The sequence below is a fragment of the Oncorhynchus clarkii genome, chromosome 12 (genome assembly GCF_045791955.1).
Source record: "Oncorhynchus clarkii lewisi isolate Uvic-CL-2024 chromosome 12, UVic_Ocla_1.0, whole genome shotgun sequence".
In the NCBI taxonomy this organism is placed as follows: domain Eukaryota; kingdom Metazoa; phylum Chordata; class Actinopteri; order Salmoniformes; family Salmonidae; genus Oncorhynchus; species Oncorhynchus clarkii.
In genome coordinates this window covers 13,969,612-13,988,248 of record NC_092158.1, presented here as the reverse complement: position 1 = coordinate 13,988,248, position 18,637 = coordinate 13,969,612, and the positions used below count along the sequence as shown (strand labels likewise).

The window sequence follows — 18,637 nt, the reverse complement described above, 5'->3', positions numbered from 1 at the left end:
ACACAGAGAGAGAGACACACACGGATGGACGGCCAGGACAAGGTAGCACGTCCAGTGAACAGGTCTGGGCTCCCGCAGGTGGAACAGTTGAAACTGGAGCAGCAGCACGACTAAGTGGACTAGGGACAGCCAGCAGTCATCTGGCCAAGTAGTCCTAAAGCATGGTCCTCAGGTCCCCCGAGATCTATGACCACCTGTCAGCAACGGGTGTAGCTGAAATAGCAAAATCCACTAATTTGAGGGGGTGTCCACATACTTTTGCATACATCGTGTATTATACGAATTGGGCGCTGGACATCCACAAATTAATACATACCATACGAAATGCAACATATCATACAGACAGCACTAGCAGTCTGTGGGCGAAGGTCTCACATGCAGGCAGCACTAGCAGTCTGTGGGCGAAGGTCTCACATGCAGGCAGCACTAACAGTCTGGCGGCGAAGGTCTCACATGCAGGCAGCACTAACAGTCTGGCGGCGAAGGTCTCACATGCAGGCAGCACTAACAGTCTGGCGGCGAAGGTCTCACATGCAGGCAGCACTAGCAGTCTGTGGGCGAAGGTCTCACATGCAGGCAGCACTAACAGTCTGTGGGCGAAGGTCTCGCATGCAGGCAGCACTAGCAGTCTGTGGGCGAAGGTCTCACATGCAGGCAGCACTAACAGTCTGTGGGCGAAGGTCTCACATGCAGGCAGCACTAACAGTCTGTGGGCGAAGGCCTCACATGCAGGCAGCACTAACAGTCTGTGGGCAAAGGCCTCACATGCAGGCAGCACTAACAGTCTGGGGGCGAAGGTCTCACATGCAGGCAGCACTAACAGTCTGGGGGCGAAGGCCTCACATGCATGCAGCACTAACAGTCTGTGGGCGAAAGCCTCACATGCAGGCAGCACTAACAGTCTGAGGGCGAAGGCCTCACATGCAGGCAGCACTAACAGTCTAAGGGTGGTCTCACATGAAGTGCTATATTCTGGTTGTCGGTACCTTAGAATGGCACACACACGATTGACACACACACGACTGACACACACACGACTGACACACACACACACACACACACACACACACACACACACACACACACACACACACACACACACACACACACACACACACACACACACACATACACACACACACACACACACACACACACACACGCACTTCTTCTGTATAGTCTTATTACTGTTTCCATCTCCTCTCTCACCTCTCTATCACCTCCTCCTCCCCACTGCCCAACACAGGAAGCACAGAGGTCTGTTTACACAGCTAGCTTCTAATGCATGCATCTCTGCATCTGCCCCGTGGAGCGGAACTGAACTGTGTCGGCTAGAGGAGAGGTTGGTTCCAGCTCTAGATCTCCAATCAGTAGCTATCTTCCCCCCCAGCCAGTCAGTAGCTATCTTCCCGCACAGCCAGTCAGTAGCTGTCTCCCCCCTCAGCCAGTCAGCCTGAAGTTGGACATCATCCCACCACCCCACATCCACAACATGAGCGGAAAACGGAAACTGAGTGAGTAGCCTACGATGTGTGTGTAGTACCACTTTAGTGTGTGTGTGTGTGTGTGTGTGTGTGTGTGTGTGTGTGTGTGTCTGTGTCTGTGTGTGTAAAGTGACAATTCACGTTTATCGTAAACTAAATGTACCTCTATTATGATTATGTCACGTTGGTGACAGGACAGCAGCGCTGTTTGACGAGCCACCTGGCATTCCTCTCACTAGTCTCACGCAAGTATAGCGATAGACAGTATAGATAGACAACATATCTACAGTGTCTATGTCTTCATCTATCCTTTTAGGCTGACCTAGATAAGGCTTTCTCACTGATAAATAAATGAATAGGGACATGCTAAAAAATGCACTTCTCCTGATCTAGCCTGCCGCAAGGAGGTGCTATAGCTTCTCCTGATCTAGCCTGCTTACAAGGAGGTGCTATAGCTTCTCCTGATCTAGCCTGCTACAAGGAGGTGCTATAGCTTCTCCTGATCTAGCCTGCTACAAGGAGGTGCTATAGCTTCTCCTGATCTAGCCTGCTACAAGGAGATGCTATAGCTTATCCTGATCTAGCCTGCTACAAGGAGGTGCTATAGCTTCTCCTGATCTAGCCTGCTACAAGGAGGTGCTATAGCTTCTCCTGATCTAGCCTGCTACAAGGAGGTGCTATAGCTTCTCCTGATCTAGCCTGCTACAAGGAGGTGCTATAGCTACACCATTACAATAACATGCGTCATGATGACTACAGACAAAAGTAGCAGGGATATACATGACTCAACACTATAGACATCATATACTGCATTGTAATGTATAGGTTATATATGATAGGCTATTATTGGTCCTAAGTCCTGACATATACCTCAGCCAGGTTTAATGGAGAACATTTCTGATGAGGTACATTTGTGTACTTCACTGAGGGGAAGAGGAGGTGGAAGTGTGAAAATACCACACACACACACACACACACACACACACACACACACACACACACACACACACACACACACACACACACACACACACACACACACACACACACACACACACACACACACACACACACACACACACACACCAACTGCAGCAGCAGCACACACAGGAAACTCTTCAGTTTCATCAGTTACCAGGTCCTCTTTGAATGTGCTCTTTACGTCACAGAGGAGAGATAGTAGGTAAGATATCACAGTTGCAAAAGTCATGGTACAAAATGATCCTTTACTGTGTGGCCAGTGTCTCTTTGAGGACAAAGTAAAGACCAACCCAGTAGTTTCTTTCTCATCCTCCTGTTCACACGACAGCACTGGCTGCCCTGTTCTGTCCATGTCTGTTTAATATTTAACACTGCTGGTTCTGTAACTATCAGAGTCTTCTCAGTTATGGTCTGGACAGAAACACAAGAGTCTAGAGAAAGTTCAGAGAACAACGGTTATTACTGTAAAAGTTAGTAGCCTACTGTAGCCTACCTTTCTGAAATCACAGGTATCCAAAAGCAGGCAAAGCCTCCCTTTTTTTTGCTCAATAAGAAGAGCATACAGTGCCTTCAGAGAGTTTTCACACTCCTTGACCTATTCCACATTTTGTTGTGTTTCAGCCTGAATTCAAAATCGATTAAATATGTTTTTTCTTCTCACCCATCCACAAACAATACCCCAAAATGACAAATAGAAAACATGTTTTTAGAAATTTTAGTAAATGTATTGAAAATGAAACACAGAAATAACTAATTTCCATGTTGAGGGAGAGGTTGTTGTCCTGGCACCACATGGCCAGGTCTCTGACCTCCTTCCTATAGGCTGTCTTGTTGTTGTCGGTGATCAGGCCTACCACTGTTGTGTCATCGGCAAATTTAATGATGGAATCATAAAACACGAGATGTTAAAAACTGTCCATTGTGCCAATAGATGGTATGCACTCGCATGAGATTTGCCGTGATGTTGACAGAGTGGCATGGGAGGTTTATTTCTTAGACTGGGTTAAGATGTCAATTTTGGGACACATCCTCAGTAGTGTGCCTTCAAATCAGTGGGTGTTTCTGCCTTTAATCACTAAACACCCTCATCAAAGGTGGCCAGCTAAAGGGTGATCAAGCCTTAGCTTGTGTCCCATGCCCAATTAAGATTTCCCACGGGACTATGCAAGGCAGGGGCGTCCTCTTCCCTGAGCCAGCCCTACAGCTGACCACATACCTCATATGCCCTCCTCAAGTTGGAGGGATCTGAATTGGGTTCTCAGGTGGGGGTGGGGGGTCATGAAGTTATAGCCCAGCAAGGGTCCTTCCGTTTGATCCAGATCCACTGGCTGCCTCTTTAAGCTGCTTGAGAAACTGCTCTGACGGTCTGCCGCAGAGCCTGTCCATGGATTCCAAGTTCTTTCAGCAACCTGATGGTGGAAGAAGCCACGAATCCTCTGCATCCTACTTCAACTGGCCAGACTTTTGCATTCCAGCCACACTGAGTTGCGTCTGCTGCCAACTCTGTGTAACGCAGTTTCTTACGCTCGTAGGCCTCTTCAACAGAGTTTTCCCACGGGACTGTGAGCTCTATGATGTACACAGCCTTTCGTGAAGGGGACCAGAGTACCATGTCTGGCCTAAGGTTGGTAGAAGCAATCTCAGGTGGAAAAATTAGTTGCTGGCCAATGGTGTTGGACTTGTGCAGTCATGAGTGAACAGGGAGTACAGGAGGGGGCTGAGCACGCATCCCTGAGGGGCCCCTGTGTTGAGGATCTGCGTGGAGGATGTGTTGTTACCTACCCTTACCACCTGGGGACGGCCCGTCAGGAAGTCCAGGATCCAGTTGCAGAGGGACATGTTTAGTCACAGGGTCCTTAGCTTAGTGATGAGCTTTGAGGGTACTATGGTGTTGAACGCTGAGCTGTAGTCAATAAATAGCATTCTCACATAGGTGTTCCTTCTGTCGAGGTGGGAAAGGGCAGTGTGGAGTGTAATAGAGACTGCATCATCTGTGGATCAGTTGGGGTGGTATGCAAATTGGAGTGGATCTAGGGTTTCTGGGATGATGGTGTTGATGTGAGCCATGACCAGACTTTCGAAGCACTTCATGTCTACAGACGTAAGTGCTATGGGTCGGTATTCATTTAGGCAGGTCACCTTAGTGTTCTTGGGCACAGGCACAGGTGGTCTGCCTAAAAATTTTTGGTATTATTGACTCGGTCAGGGGAGAGATTGAAAATGTCAGTGAAGACACTTGCTAATTGGTCAGCGCATGCTTGCAGTACACATCCTGGTAATCTGTCTGGCCCTGCTTCCTTGTAAATGTTGACCTGTTTTAAGGTCTTACTCACATTGGCTGCAGAGTGCGTCATCACACAGTCTTCCGGTACAGCTGGTGCTCTCATGCATGTTTCAGTGTTATTTGCCTCGAAGCGAGCATATAAGTAGTTTAGCTCGTCCAGTAGGCTCGTGTCATTGGGAAGCTCTCGGCTGTGCTTCCCTTTGTAGTCTGTAATGGTTTGCAAGCCCTGCCACATCCGACGAGCGTCAGAGCCGGTGTAGTACGACTCGATCTTAGCCGTGTATTGACGCTGTTTGTATGTGTTGGGTACAGAGATTGGGTAGTCATTAAAAAATCATGTTAAACACTATTATTCCACACAGAGTGAGTCCATGCTACTTATTATGTGACATGTTATGCAAATTCTACTCATTAACTTATTTAGGCTTGCCATAACAAAGGGGTTGAATCCCCCAAAAATGAACATGATTCCACTTTGACATTTTATGGGGTATTGTGTGTCGGCCAGTAAAAAAAGAGAATGTTATACATTTGAAATGCAGGCTGTAACACAACGAAATGTGGAAAACGCAAGGGGTGTGAATCAGTGGCGGTTCTAGACCATTTCAACTGGGGGGGGCCAAGCTGGGGCCAGTTGTACTGTTAGAGGGACCAGTTACATTAGACGTTATTGTTGTCGAATCGTTTTCTTCACTGCCCCCCCCCCCCCCCCCCGTACTAGGCATACATTCCCCACCACCAATGCATAATCATCATCAGTACTGACTCAGTCTCAACTGTTGCTGCTCCCTACAAACTAAATAGGTCTTCTATCTTAAAACATTATCGTCCTCAATATTCAATAATTGAATTTAAAGCCCCCATGCAATCTTGAAAATGTTATTTTTAAATCATCACTGTATGTTTAATAAATCACTGTGTATGTTTACTTCATGAAAATGTGTTTTATAATTTCCCTCCCTGAGCCTCCTTTTGCCATTCTAATGCTCAGTCTGATCATGTGGGCGTGTTGATACAAATGTAAATATATTTACATATACAGCCCCGAATGGCAGATAGGATCGTAGACTCTAGAGCCTACCCTGCTTACCACCTTCAAAGTAGGAGGTTACATATGCAAATAAAAGATGACTGCTCATTGGTCAGAATAATCATATCAGATTATGATGTCATGCTGTGGGCCAAAAACTCCATCCCACCTGAACAGGCTGAAATTCCAGTAATTATTTCCACCAATTTTTTCCTCTTACACTAAAAGGCCATTCGCAATTTCAGATGGTTAGTTATTTTGACCTCACAGTGTGGAAATATCTGTCCAAAAAAACCTGTAAAAAAAAGTCGTCTCATACCCCCTCAGACAAGTTGTTTCCATTCCTGCCCAGTGTTTATATATTGTTCCCCTGAGGGGCTGTTCTGGATCTTACACCAACTCTGAATCTGACCATGTTATATTGTTAACTTTAAACAGCTGGAGTTCTATAAAAAAGAACCAGGCTTTCACCTGCAATCCAACAACCCAGCCAGGGGGTCAATACATTACATTCCAAACATTCTAGAACACACTCAACATTCTAGAACACACTCAACATTCTAGAACACTTAAAACAGTTTATGTGACAAAATTAAACAAAACAGACTATACAAAAGAGAACAGACAAATTACTAAGAGAATACCAGGGTATTACTGTAAATGTATGACACATTGTCTGTCTGTCTCTCCCCCTCCCTCAACAGGTTTCAAGTGGTTTGGGAGTCTCTCCAACCTATCCTTTCGTCGTGGATCATCGTCAGACAAATCTCCCTCCAAGTCTGACGGGGGCAGAGCTCTGGATGTGGTATCCTCCCCCGACGCCGCGGAGACGTCTGTTGACGACATGGATATGACTCGTCCGCGCACCTCCAGCTACGCCCGCTCCAGCGACAACTACACCCACATGGGCACCTTGCCCCGCCTCCTCCTCAGGAAGAGAGACAAGAGTGGGAATTCTGTGAAAGGAGGAACCAAGAAGGGGGCGGGGCTGGGCAGGAGTCAGAGCCAGCGGCCGGGAGGGGACCATGTCTGTAGCTCTCCCCTTCTCACAGCTCTATCTAGCAAGCCTGGCTCCAGACAGGACGAGCCTGGCACCAGACAGGACGAGCCTCGCTCACCTCTATCCAGCCAGGCTGGTCCTGGTCCAAAGACCCAACAGGCCCAGGGGCTGCCTCCCATCCCCAGAGGGGGATCACTCAGTAGAAGTAAACACAAAGACCCACACGCTCACTGTGAGGAAGGAAAAGCACAGACAAGTCAGCTAATGTCAGCTCAGGCTGTGGAGTCTGCTTCCTCCTCTACTACCTCGTCACTTGTCTGTGATGACGTCCCTAAAGGAAACACAGTCACCACTGATCAGGGTGTTCCATCTCCAGATACAGCATCAACTGGTGGGGCCAGAAGGAATCTTCCTTCTGTTCCTGGTCAGTCAGTTTCAGTGTCCTCACAGAGCCAGGTGAACATTCAGACAGAAGAGCCATCTCCAACCCCTAAGGTTCCTAAGAAATCCCTGCCTGGGACCCAGGTCACCCAGCATTGTGAGGAGAGCTTCCCCAGGGAGAGAGCTGATAACCTAGGGATAGACAGTAACTCCAGCTCCTTGCCTGAGACGGCCTCCTGTGGTTCTAGTGGAAGAGACCTTCAGAGGGAAACTCATCCTGGTGAACCTGTGAACAGGTGAGAGTAAACATTTCTTGAATTTCAACCAAAACTGCCATTGTGGGATGTGATAAAACTGCTCCACTGTTTGTAATGCAGCTCAGCATAATCAGTATCCCTGATTGGTTACTTTCTCATAGATAGAAGCTTCTATGAGAGGGAGGGAAAGCATGACTAATTTGAGTTACCTCAGCCCATTCTTCAAGGAGTCCAACCTGAAGATCTGTGTCTAATGATGTACAGTGCCTCTGTGTGGATGCCTTTGTGTGGATACCTCTGTGTGGATGCCTCTGTGTGGATGCCACTGTGTGGATGCCTCTGTGTGGATGCCTCTGTGTGGATGCCTCTGTGTGGATGCCTCTGTGTGGATGCCTCTGTGTGGATGCCTCTGTGTGGATGCCTCTGTGTGGATGCCTCTGTGTGGATGCCTCTGCGCAGACAGACTGATGACCATAGTTTGTTTATGAAGGTCACAGACTGTAAAATGTCAGAAGTAAGCTCCCCTGGCCTTTAAAAGAAAATAGTGTGCCTGACTTGGAAAAAGTCAAGGGGTCTGAATATTTTCCGAATCCACTGTACCTACTTATTAACTAAATTAATAAAAGGTTTTCTTACTCTACAAAAATACATTTAACAATATTTTAAGACAATTAAATACTCTACCAACAAAAAAGCTGTTCAAATTATAAATGTGAGTATATCCCTTAAGGCATTTGTGTAATGTGTTATTGTACCCTCTAGCCCTGCCAATAGCCTAGTGCCGCCCTAGCCCAACTGTCCTTTGTATACTAATTACATATTAAATCAAATGTTTGTTTTTTTTAATTAAGAAAGATTTGCTAAATAAACTCAAGATAAAATAGTAACACAATAAAATAACAATAATACACAAGGTACCAGTAGAGTCCATTTGCAGGGGTACTGGTTCATCGAGGTACATGAGGTACATGCCTAGGGCTCTGGCAGTCATGAAATGTCATCAGCCGGTGATTGTCAAGCAAATAACTGCTGGTCTCACAGTAATTGACCGTTAATTAACATAGACACATTAAGCTGCAAGCCGGTAAAACACAACAGCACAGAGCATTCGCTCCTTCGCTCCCACCCGACTATTGCCCCACGAGGAAGTAGCAAGATATTGGCTACACTATCAGGCCAGGGTGATAGCTAAAGCACAAAAAATGTAAAGTACCAAAAACGCTCACCACTGGGTCTGTGTCACACCAAACGGCATCATCATAGACACAGGGAATTTTCAATTTCAGTTCCTCCACCTCAACACTTAACGGCATCCCAGTAACCACTCCTTTCAAAGGCACCCTGCTCCGGAGAGCAAAGCAAGTCACAGGTCTTGTCACTAGTCGCGTGACGTGAATCTCCCTGCTCCACCTGGACAGAAGAAACACATACAACTAGGAAATGTGAACATTGCTACCCATGATGGTTCTCTTTTGGAACATGTTCCCAACAATAAATACCTTGGAATTTGGTTAGATGACAATCTCTCTTCTAAAACTTTTTTATAGAAATAAATCTCCACAAATTTCTTCTTAACAAACTATAGTTTCGGCAAGTCGGTTAGGACATCTACTTTGTGCATGACACAAGTAATTTGTCCAACAATTGTTTACTGATTATTTCACTTATAAGTCACTGTATCACAATTCTAGTGGGTCAGTTTACAACATACACTAAGTTGACTGTGCCTTTAAACAGCTTGGAAAATTCCAGAAAATGATGTCATAGCTTTAGAAGCTTCTGATAGGCTAATTGACAACATTTGAGTCAATTTGAGGTGTACCTGTGGATGTATTTCAAGGCCTACCTTCAAACTCAGTGCCTCTTTGCTTGACATCATGGGAAAATCAAAAGAAATCAGGCAAGACCTCAGAAAAACAATTGTAGACCTCCACAAGTCTGGTTCATCCTTGGGAGCAATTTCCAAACACCTGAAGGTACCACATTCATCTGTACAAACAATAATACGCAAGTTTAAACACCATGGGACCACGCAGCCGTCATACTGCTCAGGAAGGAGACGCATTCTGTCTCCTAGAGATGAACGTACTTTGGTGCGAAAGGTAGCAGATCAATCCCAGAACAACAGCAAATGACCTTGTGAAGATGCTGGAGGAAACAGGTACAAAATTATCTATATCCACAGTAAAATGAGTCCTATATTGACATAACCTGAAACGCCGCTCAGCAAGGAAGAAGCCACTGCTCCAAATCCGCCATAAAAAAGACAGACAATGGTTTGCAACTGCACATGGGGACAAATATCATACTTTTTGGAGAAATATCCTCTGGTCTGATGAAACAAAAATAGAACTGTTTGGCCGTAATGACCATCGTTATGTTTGGAGGAAAAAGGGCCGAAGAACACCATCCAAACCATGAAGCACGGGGGTGGCAGCATCATGTTGTGGGGTGCTTTTCTGCAGGAGGGACTGGTCCAAGTCACAAAATAGATGGATTCATGAGGAATGAAAATTATGTGGATATATTGAAGCAACATCTCAAGACAGTCAGTCAGGAAGTTAAAGCTTGGTCGCAAATGGGTCTTAAAAATGGACAATGACCCCAAGCATACTTCCAAAGGTGTGGCAAAATAGCTTAAGGACAACAAAGTCAAGGTATTGGAGTGGCTATCGCAAAGCCCTGACCTCCACCATATAGAAAAAGTGTGGGCAGAACTGAAAAAGTGTGTGCAAGCAAGGAGGCCTTACAAACCTGACTCAGTTACACCAGCTCTGTCAGGAGGAATGGGACAAAATTCACCCAACTTATTGTGGGAAGCTTGTGGAAGGCTACCCGAAACATTTGACCCAAGTTAAACAATTTAAAGGCAATGCTACCAAATGCTAATTGAGTGTATGTAAACTTCTGACCTACTGGGATTGTGATGAAAGAAATAAATGCTGAAATAAATCATTCTCTCTACTATTATTCTGACATTTCACATTCTTAAAATAAAGTGGTGATCCTGACTGACCTAAGACAGAAAACTTTTACTAGGATTAAATGTCAGGGATTGTGAAAAACTGAGTTTAAATGTATTTGGCTAAGGTGTATGTAAACTTCTGACTTCAACTGTATAAGCATGGATCAGCATCAGTACTGAAGAAATTAGATGCAGTGTATCATGCAGCGTTGCGCTTTGTTACTGGTGCAAACTTTTGCTTTTCACATCATTGCCTTTTGTACACTTCAGTTGGCTGGGACTCCCTGACTTTTAGAAGGACCAGACACGGGTTGATATTTGTTTATAAAGCTGTCTTACAGAAACTTCCTAATTATCTTAACTCAACAATCCAGTAGTCAAACAGTATTTATCAGACTCGGTCACAGGACATGCTAGTGCTAGAGATGCCCCGGATTCACTCGGAGTTAGGTAAAACAGCTGTCACGCTGGAATAAAGGATTTGGAGACAGGCGCAGGAACACACAATAAGGTTTTATAATACACCCAAAACAAACATGTATACAAAAACACTGGGCTGAACCCAAACAAAAGAGCGAAGGTAAACCTCGTTGAACGACACGGGACGATGCCGTGTATATATAAAGCACGCAGCATAACAGCTGCACCAACGCATAGGTACTCACACCACCAACTGACATGGGAACAATAACCGACAAAGACAGAGGGAAAAGAGGGCACAAATATAACATACTGATCAGGGGAAATGGGAACCAGGTGTGTGTAATCAGACAAGACAGTCCGGGGTTGATGATAATGAATCCCGTTCAGTGAAGCCTAGAAGCCAGTGACGTAGACCTCCGGAACTGGTGAACAGAATGAGCAGCTCCATACTCATGGAATGAATTGCAGCGAGAACGCCAGTTAGATGTTTTGGTGCTTGTAAGACAGTTTAAATGTACATTACATTAACTTTTTATTATAAACTGTGATTATTTTTTTGTAACGTGTGTTTTTCTTATAGCAGTTTATTTATTTTAATCGTTTTAAATCAAATCAAATTTATTTATATAGCCCTTCGTACATCAGCTGATATCTCAAAGTGCTGTACAGAAACCCAGCCTAAAACCCCAAACAGCAAGCAATGCAGGTGTAGAAGCACGGTGGCTAGGAAAAACTCCCTAGAAAGGCCAAAACCTAGGAAGAAACCTAGAGAGGAACCAGGCTATGTGGGGTGGCCAGTCCTCTTCTGGCTGTGCCGGGTGGAGATTATAACAAAACATGGTCAAGATGTTCAAATGTTCATAAATGACCAGCATGGTCGAATTATAATAAGGCAGAATAGTTGAAACTGGAGCAGCAGCACAGTCAGGTGGACTGGGGACAGCAAGGAGTCATCATGTCAGGTATTCCTGGGGCATGGTCCTATGGCTCAGGTCAGTTGAAACTGGAGCAGCAGCACAGCCAGGTGGACTGGGGACAGCAAGGAGTCATCATGTCAGGTAGTCCTGGGGCATGGTCCTAGGGCTCAGGTCCTCCGAGAGAGAGAAAGAGAGAAGGAGAGAATTAGAGAACGCACACTTAGATTCACACAGGACACCGAATAGGACAGGAGAAGTACTCCAGATATAACAAACTGACCCTAGCCCCCCGACACATAAACTACTGCAGCATAAATACTGGAGGCTGAGACAGGAGGGGTCAGGAGACACTGTGGCCCCATCCGAAGACACCCCCGGACAGGGCCAAACAGGAAGGATATAACCCCACCCACTTTGCCAAAGCACAGCCCCCACAACACTAGAGGGATATCTTCAACCACCAACTTACCATCCTGAGACAAGGCTGAGTATAGCCCACAAAGACCTCCGCCACGGCACAACCCAAGGGGGGGGGGGGGGGGGGGCGCCAACCCAGACAGGATGACCACATCAGTGACTCAACCCACTCAGGTGACGCACCCCCTCCAGGGACGGCATGAGAGAGCCCCAGTAAAGCCAGTGACTCAGCCCCTGTAATAGGGTTAGAGGCAGAGAATCCCAGTGGAAAGAGGGGAACCGGCCAGGCAGAGACAGCAAGGGCGGTTCGTTGCTCCAGAGCCTTTCCGTTCACCCTCCCACTCCTGGGCCAGACTACACTCAATCATATGACCCACTGAAGAGATGAGTCTTCAGTAGAGACTTAAAGGTTGAGACCGAGTTTGCGTCTCTGACATGGGTAGGCAGACCGTTCCATAAAAATGGAGCTCTATAGGAGAAAGCCCTGCCTCCAGCTGTTTGCTTAAAAATTCTAGGGACAATTAGGAGGCCTGCGTCTTGTGACCGTAGCGTACGTGTAGGTATGTACGGCAGGACCAAATCAGAGAGATAGGTAGGAGCAAGCCCATGTAATGCTTTGTAGGTTAGCAGTAAAACCTTGAAATCAGCCCTTGCTTTGACAGGAAGCCAGTGTAGAGAGGCTAGCACTGGAGTAATATGATCAAATTTTTTGGTTCTAGTCAGGATTCTAGCAGCCGTATTTAGCACTAACTGAAGTTTATTTAGTGCTTTATCCGGGTAGCCGGAAAGTAGAGCATTGCAGTAGTCTAACCTGGAAGTGACAAAAGCATGGATTAATTTTTCTGCATCATTTTTGGACAGAAAGTTTCTGATTTTTGCAATGTTACGTAGATGGAAAAAAGCTGTCCTTGAAATGGTCTTGATATGTTCTTCAAAAGAGAGATCAGGGTCCAGAGTAACGCCGAGGTCCTTCACAGTTTTATTTGAGACGACTGTACAACCATTAAGATTAATTGTCAGATTCAACAGAAGATCTCTTTGTTTCTTGGGACCTAGCACAAGCATCTCTGTTTTGTCCGAGTTTAAAAGTAGAAAGTTTGCAGCCATCCACTTCCTTATGTCTGAAACACATTCTTCTAGCAAGGGCAATTTTGGGGCTTCACCATGTTTAATTGAAATGTACAGCTGTGTGTCATCCGCATAGCAGTGAAAGTTAACATTATGTTTTCGAATGACATCCCCAAGAGGTAAAATATATAGTGAAAACAATAGTGGTCCTAAAACAGAACCTTGAGGAACACCGAAATTTACAGTTGATTTGTCAGAGGACAAACCATTCACAGAGACAAACTGATATCTTTCCGACAGATAAGATCTAAACCAGGCCAGAACTTGTCCGTGTAGACCAATTTGGGTTTCCAATCTCTCCAAAAGAATGTGGTGATCGATGGTATCAAAAGCAGCACTAAGGTCTAGGAGCACGAGGACAGATGCAGAGCCTCGGTCCGATGCCATTAAAATGTCATTTACCACCTTCACAAGTGCCGTCTCAGTGCTATGATGGGGTCTAAAACCAGACTGAAGCATTTCGTATACATTGTTTGTCTTCAGGAAGGCAGTGAGTTGTTGCGCAACAGCCTTTTCTAAAATTTTTGAGAGGAATGGAAGATTCGATATAGGCCGATAGTTTTTTATATTTTCTGGGTCAAGGTTTGGCTTTTTCAAGAGAGGCTTTATTACTGCCACTTTTAGTGAGTTTGGTACACATCCGGTGGATAGAGAGCCGTTTATTATGTTCAACATAGGAGGGCCAAGCACAGGAAGCAGCTCTTTCAGTAGTTTAGTTGGAATAGGGTCCAGTATGCAGCTTGAAGGTTTAGAGGCCATGATTATTTTCATCATTGTGTCAAGAGATATAGTACTAAAACACTTGAGCGTCTCTCTTGATCCTAGGTCCTGGCAGAGTTGTGCAGACTCAGGACAACTGAGCTTTGAAGGAATACACAGATTTAAGGAGGAGTCCGTAATTTGCTTTCTAATAATCAAAATCTTTTCCTCAAAGAAGTTCATGAATTTATCACTGCTAAAGTGAAAGTCATCCTCTCTTGGGGAATGCTGCTTTTTAGTTAGCTTTGCGACAGTATCAAAAAGGAATTTCGGATTGTTCTTATTTTCCTCAATTAAGTTAGAAAAATAGGATGATCGAGCAGCAGTAAGGGCTCTTCGGTACTGCACAGTACTGTCTTTCCAAGCTAGTCGGAAGACTTCCAGTTTGGTGTGGCGCCATTTCCGTTCCAATTTTCTGGAAGCTTGCTTCAGAGCTCGGGTATTTTCTGTGTACCAGGGAGCTAGTTTCTTATGAGAAATGTTTTTAGTTTTTAGGGGTGCAACTGCATCAAGGGTATTGCGCAAGGTTAAGTTGAGTTCCTCAGTTAGGTGGTTAACTGATTTTTGTCCTCTGGCGTCCTTGGGTAGACAGAGGGAATCTGGAAGGACATCAAGGAATCTTTGTGTTGTCTGTGAATTTATAGCACGACTTTTGATGATCCTTGGTTGGGGTCTGAGCAGATTATTTGTTGCAATTGCAAACGTAATAAAATGGTGGTCCGATAGTCCAGGATTATGAGGAAAAACATTAAGATCCACAACATTTATTCCATGGGACAAAACTAGGTCCAGCGTATGACTGTGACAGTGAGTGGGTCCAGAGACATGTTGGACAAAACCCACTGAGTCGTTTTAATATCCATCTTGTACTTTATATATGTTTTGATTTTGTTTGGTTTTAAATTCTTATTAATTGCTGTGTTGTTTTTATTGTTGTATCACAGGGCCCAACTGTAAAAGAGACTCTGTCTCAGCTTGTTCCCCTGTTTAAATAAAGGTTAATAAACATAAAATCATCAGAAGTCCACTTGAACCTTCTCCGATTTGAACAGTACCCAACTTATGTCCCACCCAGCCTGAGACTACATATGGATCAGCCAAAAGGCATGGATCCACTTTCTCCAAAAATGTCACTCCCACTGGGCCCGAATCATCCTTTGCATGACCATCAGGGCGAAGCTCGGACTCGGAGGTCTTCACCACACCTGCCACCACAGGTCATTCATCCTCACTCTCGTCAGGTTAAATTTGCTAACCATCAGAGACAGCAGGATACGGTTTGTACTTGGCTCTTCTCCTTCTTCCTAACTGTCTATAAGACCGTCTATCCGTTCACCACACTCATGCTGTGCCTTCATCCACTGTATTGTTTGCAGAGCTTGCACTGATGGTGTTTCTCCAAAACTGAACTTCTGTTCCTTAGCCCAATTTACAAGTCTGGCCTCTCCATGCTTCTCTTCAATCTCTGGCCTCTCCATGCTTCTCTTCAATCTCTGGCCTCTCCATGCTTCTCTTCTATCTCTGGCCTCTCCATGCTTCTCTTCTATCTCTGGCCTCTCCATGCTTCTCTTCTATCTCTGGTCTCTCCATGCTTCTCTTCTATCTCTGGCCTCCCCATGCTTCTCTTCTATCTCTGGCCTCTCCACGCTTCTCTTCTATCTCTGGCCTCTCCATGCTTCCCTTCTATCTCTGGCCTCTCCATGCTTCTCTTCTATCTCTGGCCTCTCCATGCTTCTCTTCTATCTCTGGCCTCTCCATGCTTCTCTTCTATCTCTGGTCTCTCCATGCTTCTCTTCTATCTCTGGCCTCTCCATGCTTCTCTTCTATCTCTGGCCTCTCCATGCTTCTCTTCTATCTCTGGTCTCTCCATGCTTCTCTTCTATCTCTGGTCTCTCCATGCTTCTCTTCTATCTCTGGCCTCCATGCTTCTCTTCTATCTCTGGCCTCTCCATGATTCTCTTCTATCTCTGGCCTCTCCATGCTTCTCTTCTATCTCTGGCCTCTCCATGCTTCTCTTCTATCTCTGGTCTCTCCATGCTTCTCTTCTATCTCTGGTCTCTCCATGCTTCTCTTCTATCTCTGGCCTCCATGCTTCTCTTCTATCTCTGGCCTCTCCATGATTCTCTTCTATCTCTGGCCTCTCCATGCTTCTCTTCTATCTCTGGCCTCTCCATGCTTCTCTTCTATCTCTATCCTCTCCATGCTTCTCTTCTATCTCTGGCCTCTCCATGCTTCCCTTCTATCTCTGGCCTCTCCATGCTTCTCTTCTATCTCTGGCCTCCATGCTTCTCTTCTATCTCTGGCCTCTCCATGATTCTCTTCTATCTCTGGCCTCTCCATGCTTCTCTTCTATCTCTGGCCTCTCCATGCTTCTCTTCTATCTCTGGCCTCTCCATGCTTCTCTTCTATCTCTATCCTCTCCATGCTTCTCTTCTATCTCTGGCCTCTCCATGCTTCTCTTCTATCTCTGGCCTCTCCATGCTTCTCTTCTATCTCTGGCCTCTCCATGCTTCTCTTCTATCTCTGGTCTCTCCATGCTTCTCTTCTATCTCTGGCCTCCATGCTTCTCTTCTATCTCTGGCCTCTCCATGCTTCTCTTCTATCTCTGGCCTCCATGCTTCCCTTCTATCTCTGGCCTCTCCATGATTCTCTTCTATCTCTGGCCTCTCCATTCTGCTCTTCTCTTCTATCTCTATCCTCTCCATGCTTCTCTTCTATCTCTGGCCTCTCCATGCTTCTCTTCTATCTCTGGCCTCTCCATGGTTCTCTTCTATCTCTATCCTCTCCATGCTTCTCTTCTATCTCTGGCCTCTCCATGCTTCTCTTCTATCTCTGGCCTCTCCATGCTGCTCTTCTATCTCTGGCCTCTCCATGCTTCTCTTCTATCTCTGGCCTCCATGCTTCCCTTCTATCTCTGGCCTCTCCATGATTCTCTTCTATCTCTGGCCTCTCCATGCTTCTCTTCTATCTCTAGCCTCTCCATGCATCTCTTCTATCTCTGGCCTCTCCATGCTTATCTTCTATCTCTATCCTCTCCATGCTTCTCTTCTATTGTTACAGCTTCTTCATGAAGATTCTCGTTATCCAGGACCCATGTCTCCCAGCGATGAGGTGCCAGCTTCAATTCCAAGTCTATAGTTCTGAACTTCCGTCTTCACTAAATACAGCGATATCATTGGTTCATTTACTCACCCAAATCCATTCAAGGGGATATCATTGGTTCGTTTATGCATCGGAATCCATTCGTCTCCACTCAACTCTCAACTGTGCGACATAAATCATCAATTTGGACACCAGGCGTGTCCATATAGCCAAAGATGATGGATATACTGACCAGCTACATGTCTCTCTATCCAAACAATGGGAGTCGGTGTCCACAAAGCAGCACGGCGTGCTGTCTCGCTCCCGCCTATCCTTTCTTTGGATTGGGGGGATACATCTCATTATTGGGCTCTCGAGTGGTGCAGCGGTCTAAGGCACTGCATCTCAGTGCTAGAGGTGTCACTACAGACACCCTGGTTCGAATCCAGGCTGTATAACAACTGGCACAATGGCAGACCAATAGGGCAGCGCACAATTGGCCCAGTGTTGTCTGGGTTTGGCCGGCGTAGGCTGTCATTGTAAATAATACTTTTTTCTTAACTTATTGCCTGTTAAATGAAGGTTAAATACAAAATGGTGATCCTTTTTTGAATATTCGATCAGGGTTGTTGACGTCAACCGCCTGCATTCAATGGAGAGAGATGATATGCTACTAGCCTCATCATGAATATGCATAGCCATCTCTAGACAACTCCGACATAACTTTTTTTCTCAAGGTTGCCGGGATGTCAAGTATCCTACTTATATCAGTGTACCAGTAACAACTTAAGCATTACAAAACGTATATTAGATAAAATAAACCTCACGTAGCAAATAAGAAATTCATTTTTTGTTGACCAAATTCGACACTCTCATTGAACTCTATACAAAAACTCCTTGCTTGGTGGGCAAAACAACGAAAAGACGCCACCTGCTGGAGGGAGACAGATTTTCTGCTGAGTTGGGCCTGTCTCTTCCTCTCTGGTATAGTCTCGCCCGATTTAAAAGGTGCTGTCGTCTTGAACATCCACTGTTCACTATTCAAACCCGATTTAAACGGCCGATCACTTGCAGAAAGTTCCCGGGGAAAAGAGGAAGAGAAAGTTTAGGAGGTGATTCGTGTACAGCTGAACTCTTCGCGAACCATGGTTGGGTGAGAACAACTCTTTATTTGTTTTAGAAGTCTATGACATCGCCTCATTTCTGTGATTTATATGCAAGGCTGTTGAATACATTATTTTGTCATTAGGCTAGACACAGAGAGACCCCTTATTGTCAGAATTAACCTGTGTTCATAAAGTGTCTTTTTGTTTTGTTTTACTGGTGAGCTAATGTGGCTCATGTCACAGTGGTTTCAGAGCGAAGACGCTAATATTTGTGTCAACTCTTTGGAATTGTAATTTGTAGGTGTCACTGAGTAGGCTGATACCCATTTAATACTCTTCGTAGATAAGGCTGTACACGTGCATAATTATGTATGCCCCCAACGCAATTATGCAGTCTAATAAATCCACAGTGGGATTAGAAATG

At 45.4% G+C, this 18,637-nt stretch overlaps 1 protein-coding gene across 1 annotated transcript in view; it reads left to right on the top strand.

Annotated features, from left to right (window-relative positions):
- The first annotated feature begins 1,416 nt into the window (after positions 1-1,416).
- The window catches only part of LOC139422735 (SH2 domain-containing protein 3C-like), a 124,467-nt gene continuing 107,246 nt past the window's right edge, over positions 1,417-18,637 (top strand). Inside the window, exons 1-2 of the mRNA XM_071174045.1 lie at positions 1,417-1,514; positions 6,484-7,456. Of these exons, the coding sequence (XP_071030146.1) occupies positions 1,493-1,514; positions 6,484-7,456 (995 nt within the window). The 5' untranslated portion in view covers positions 1,417-1,492. The remainder of the gene's footprint in view (positions 1,515-6,483; positions 7,457-18,637) is intronic.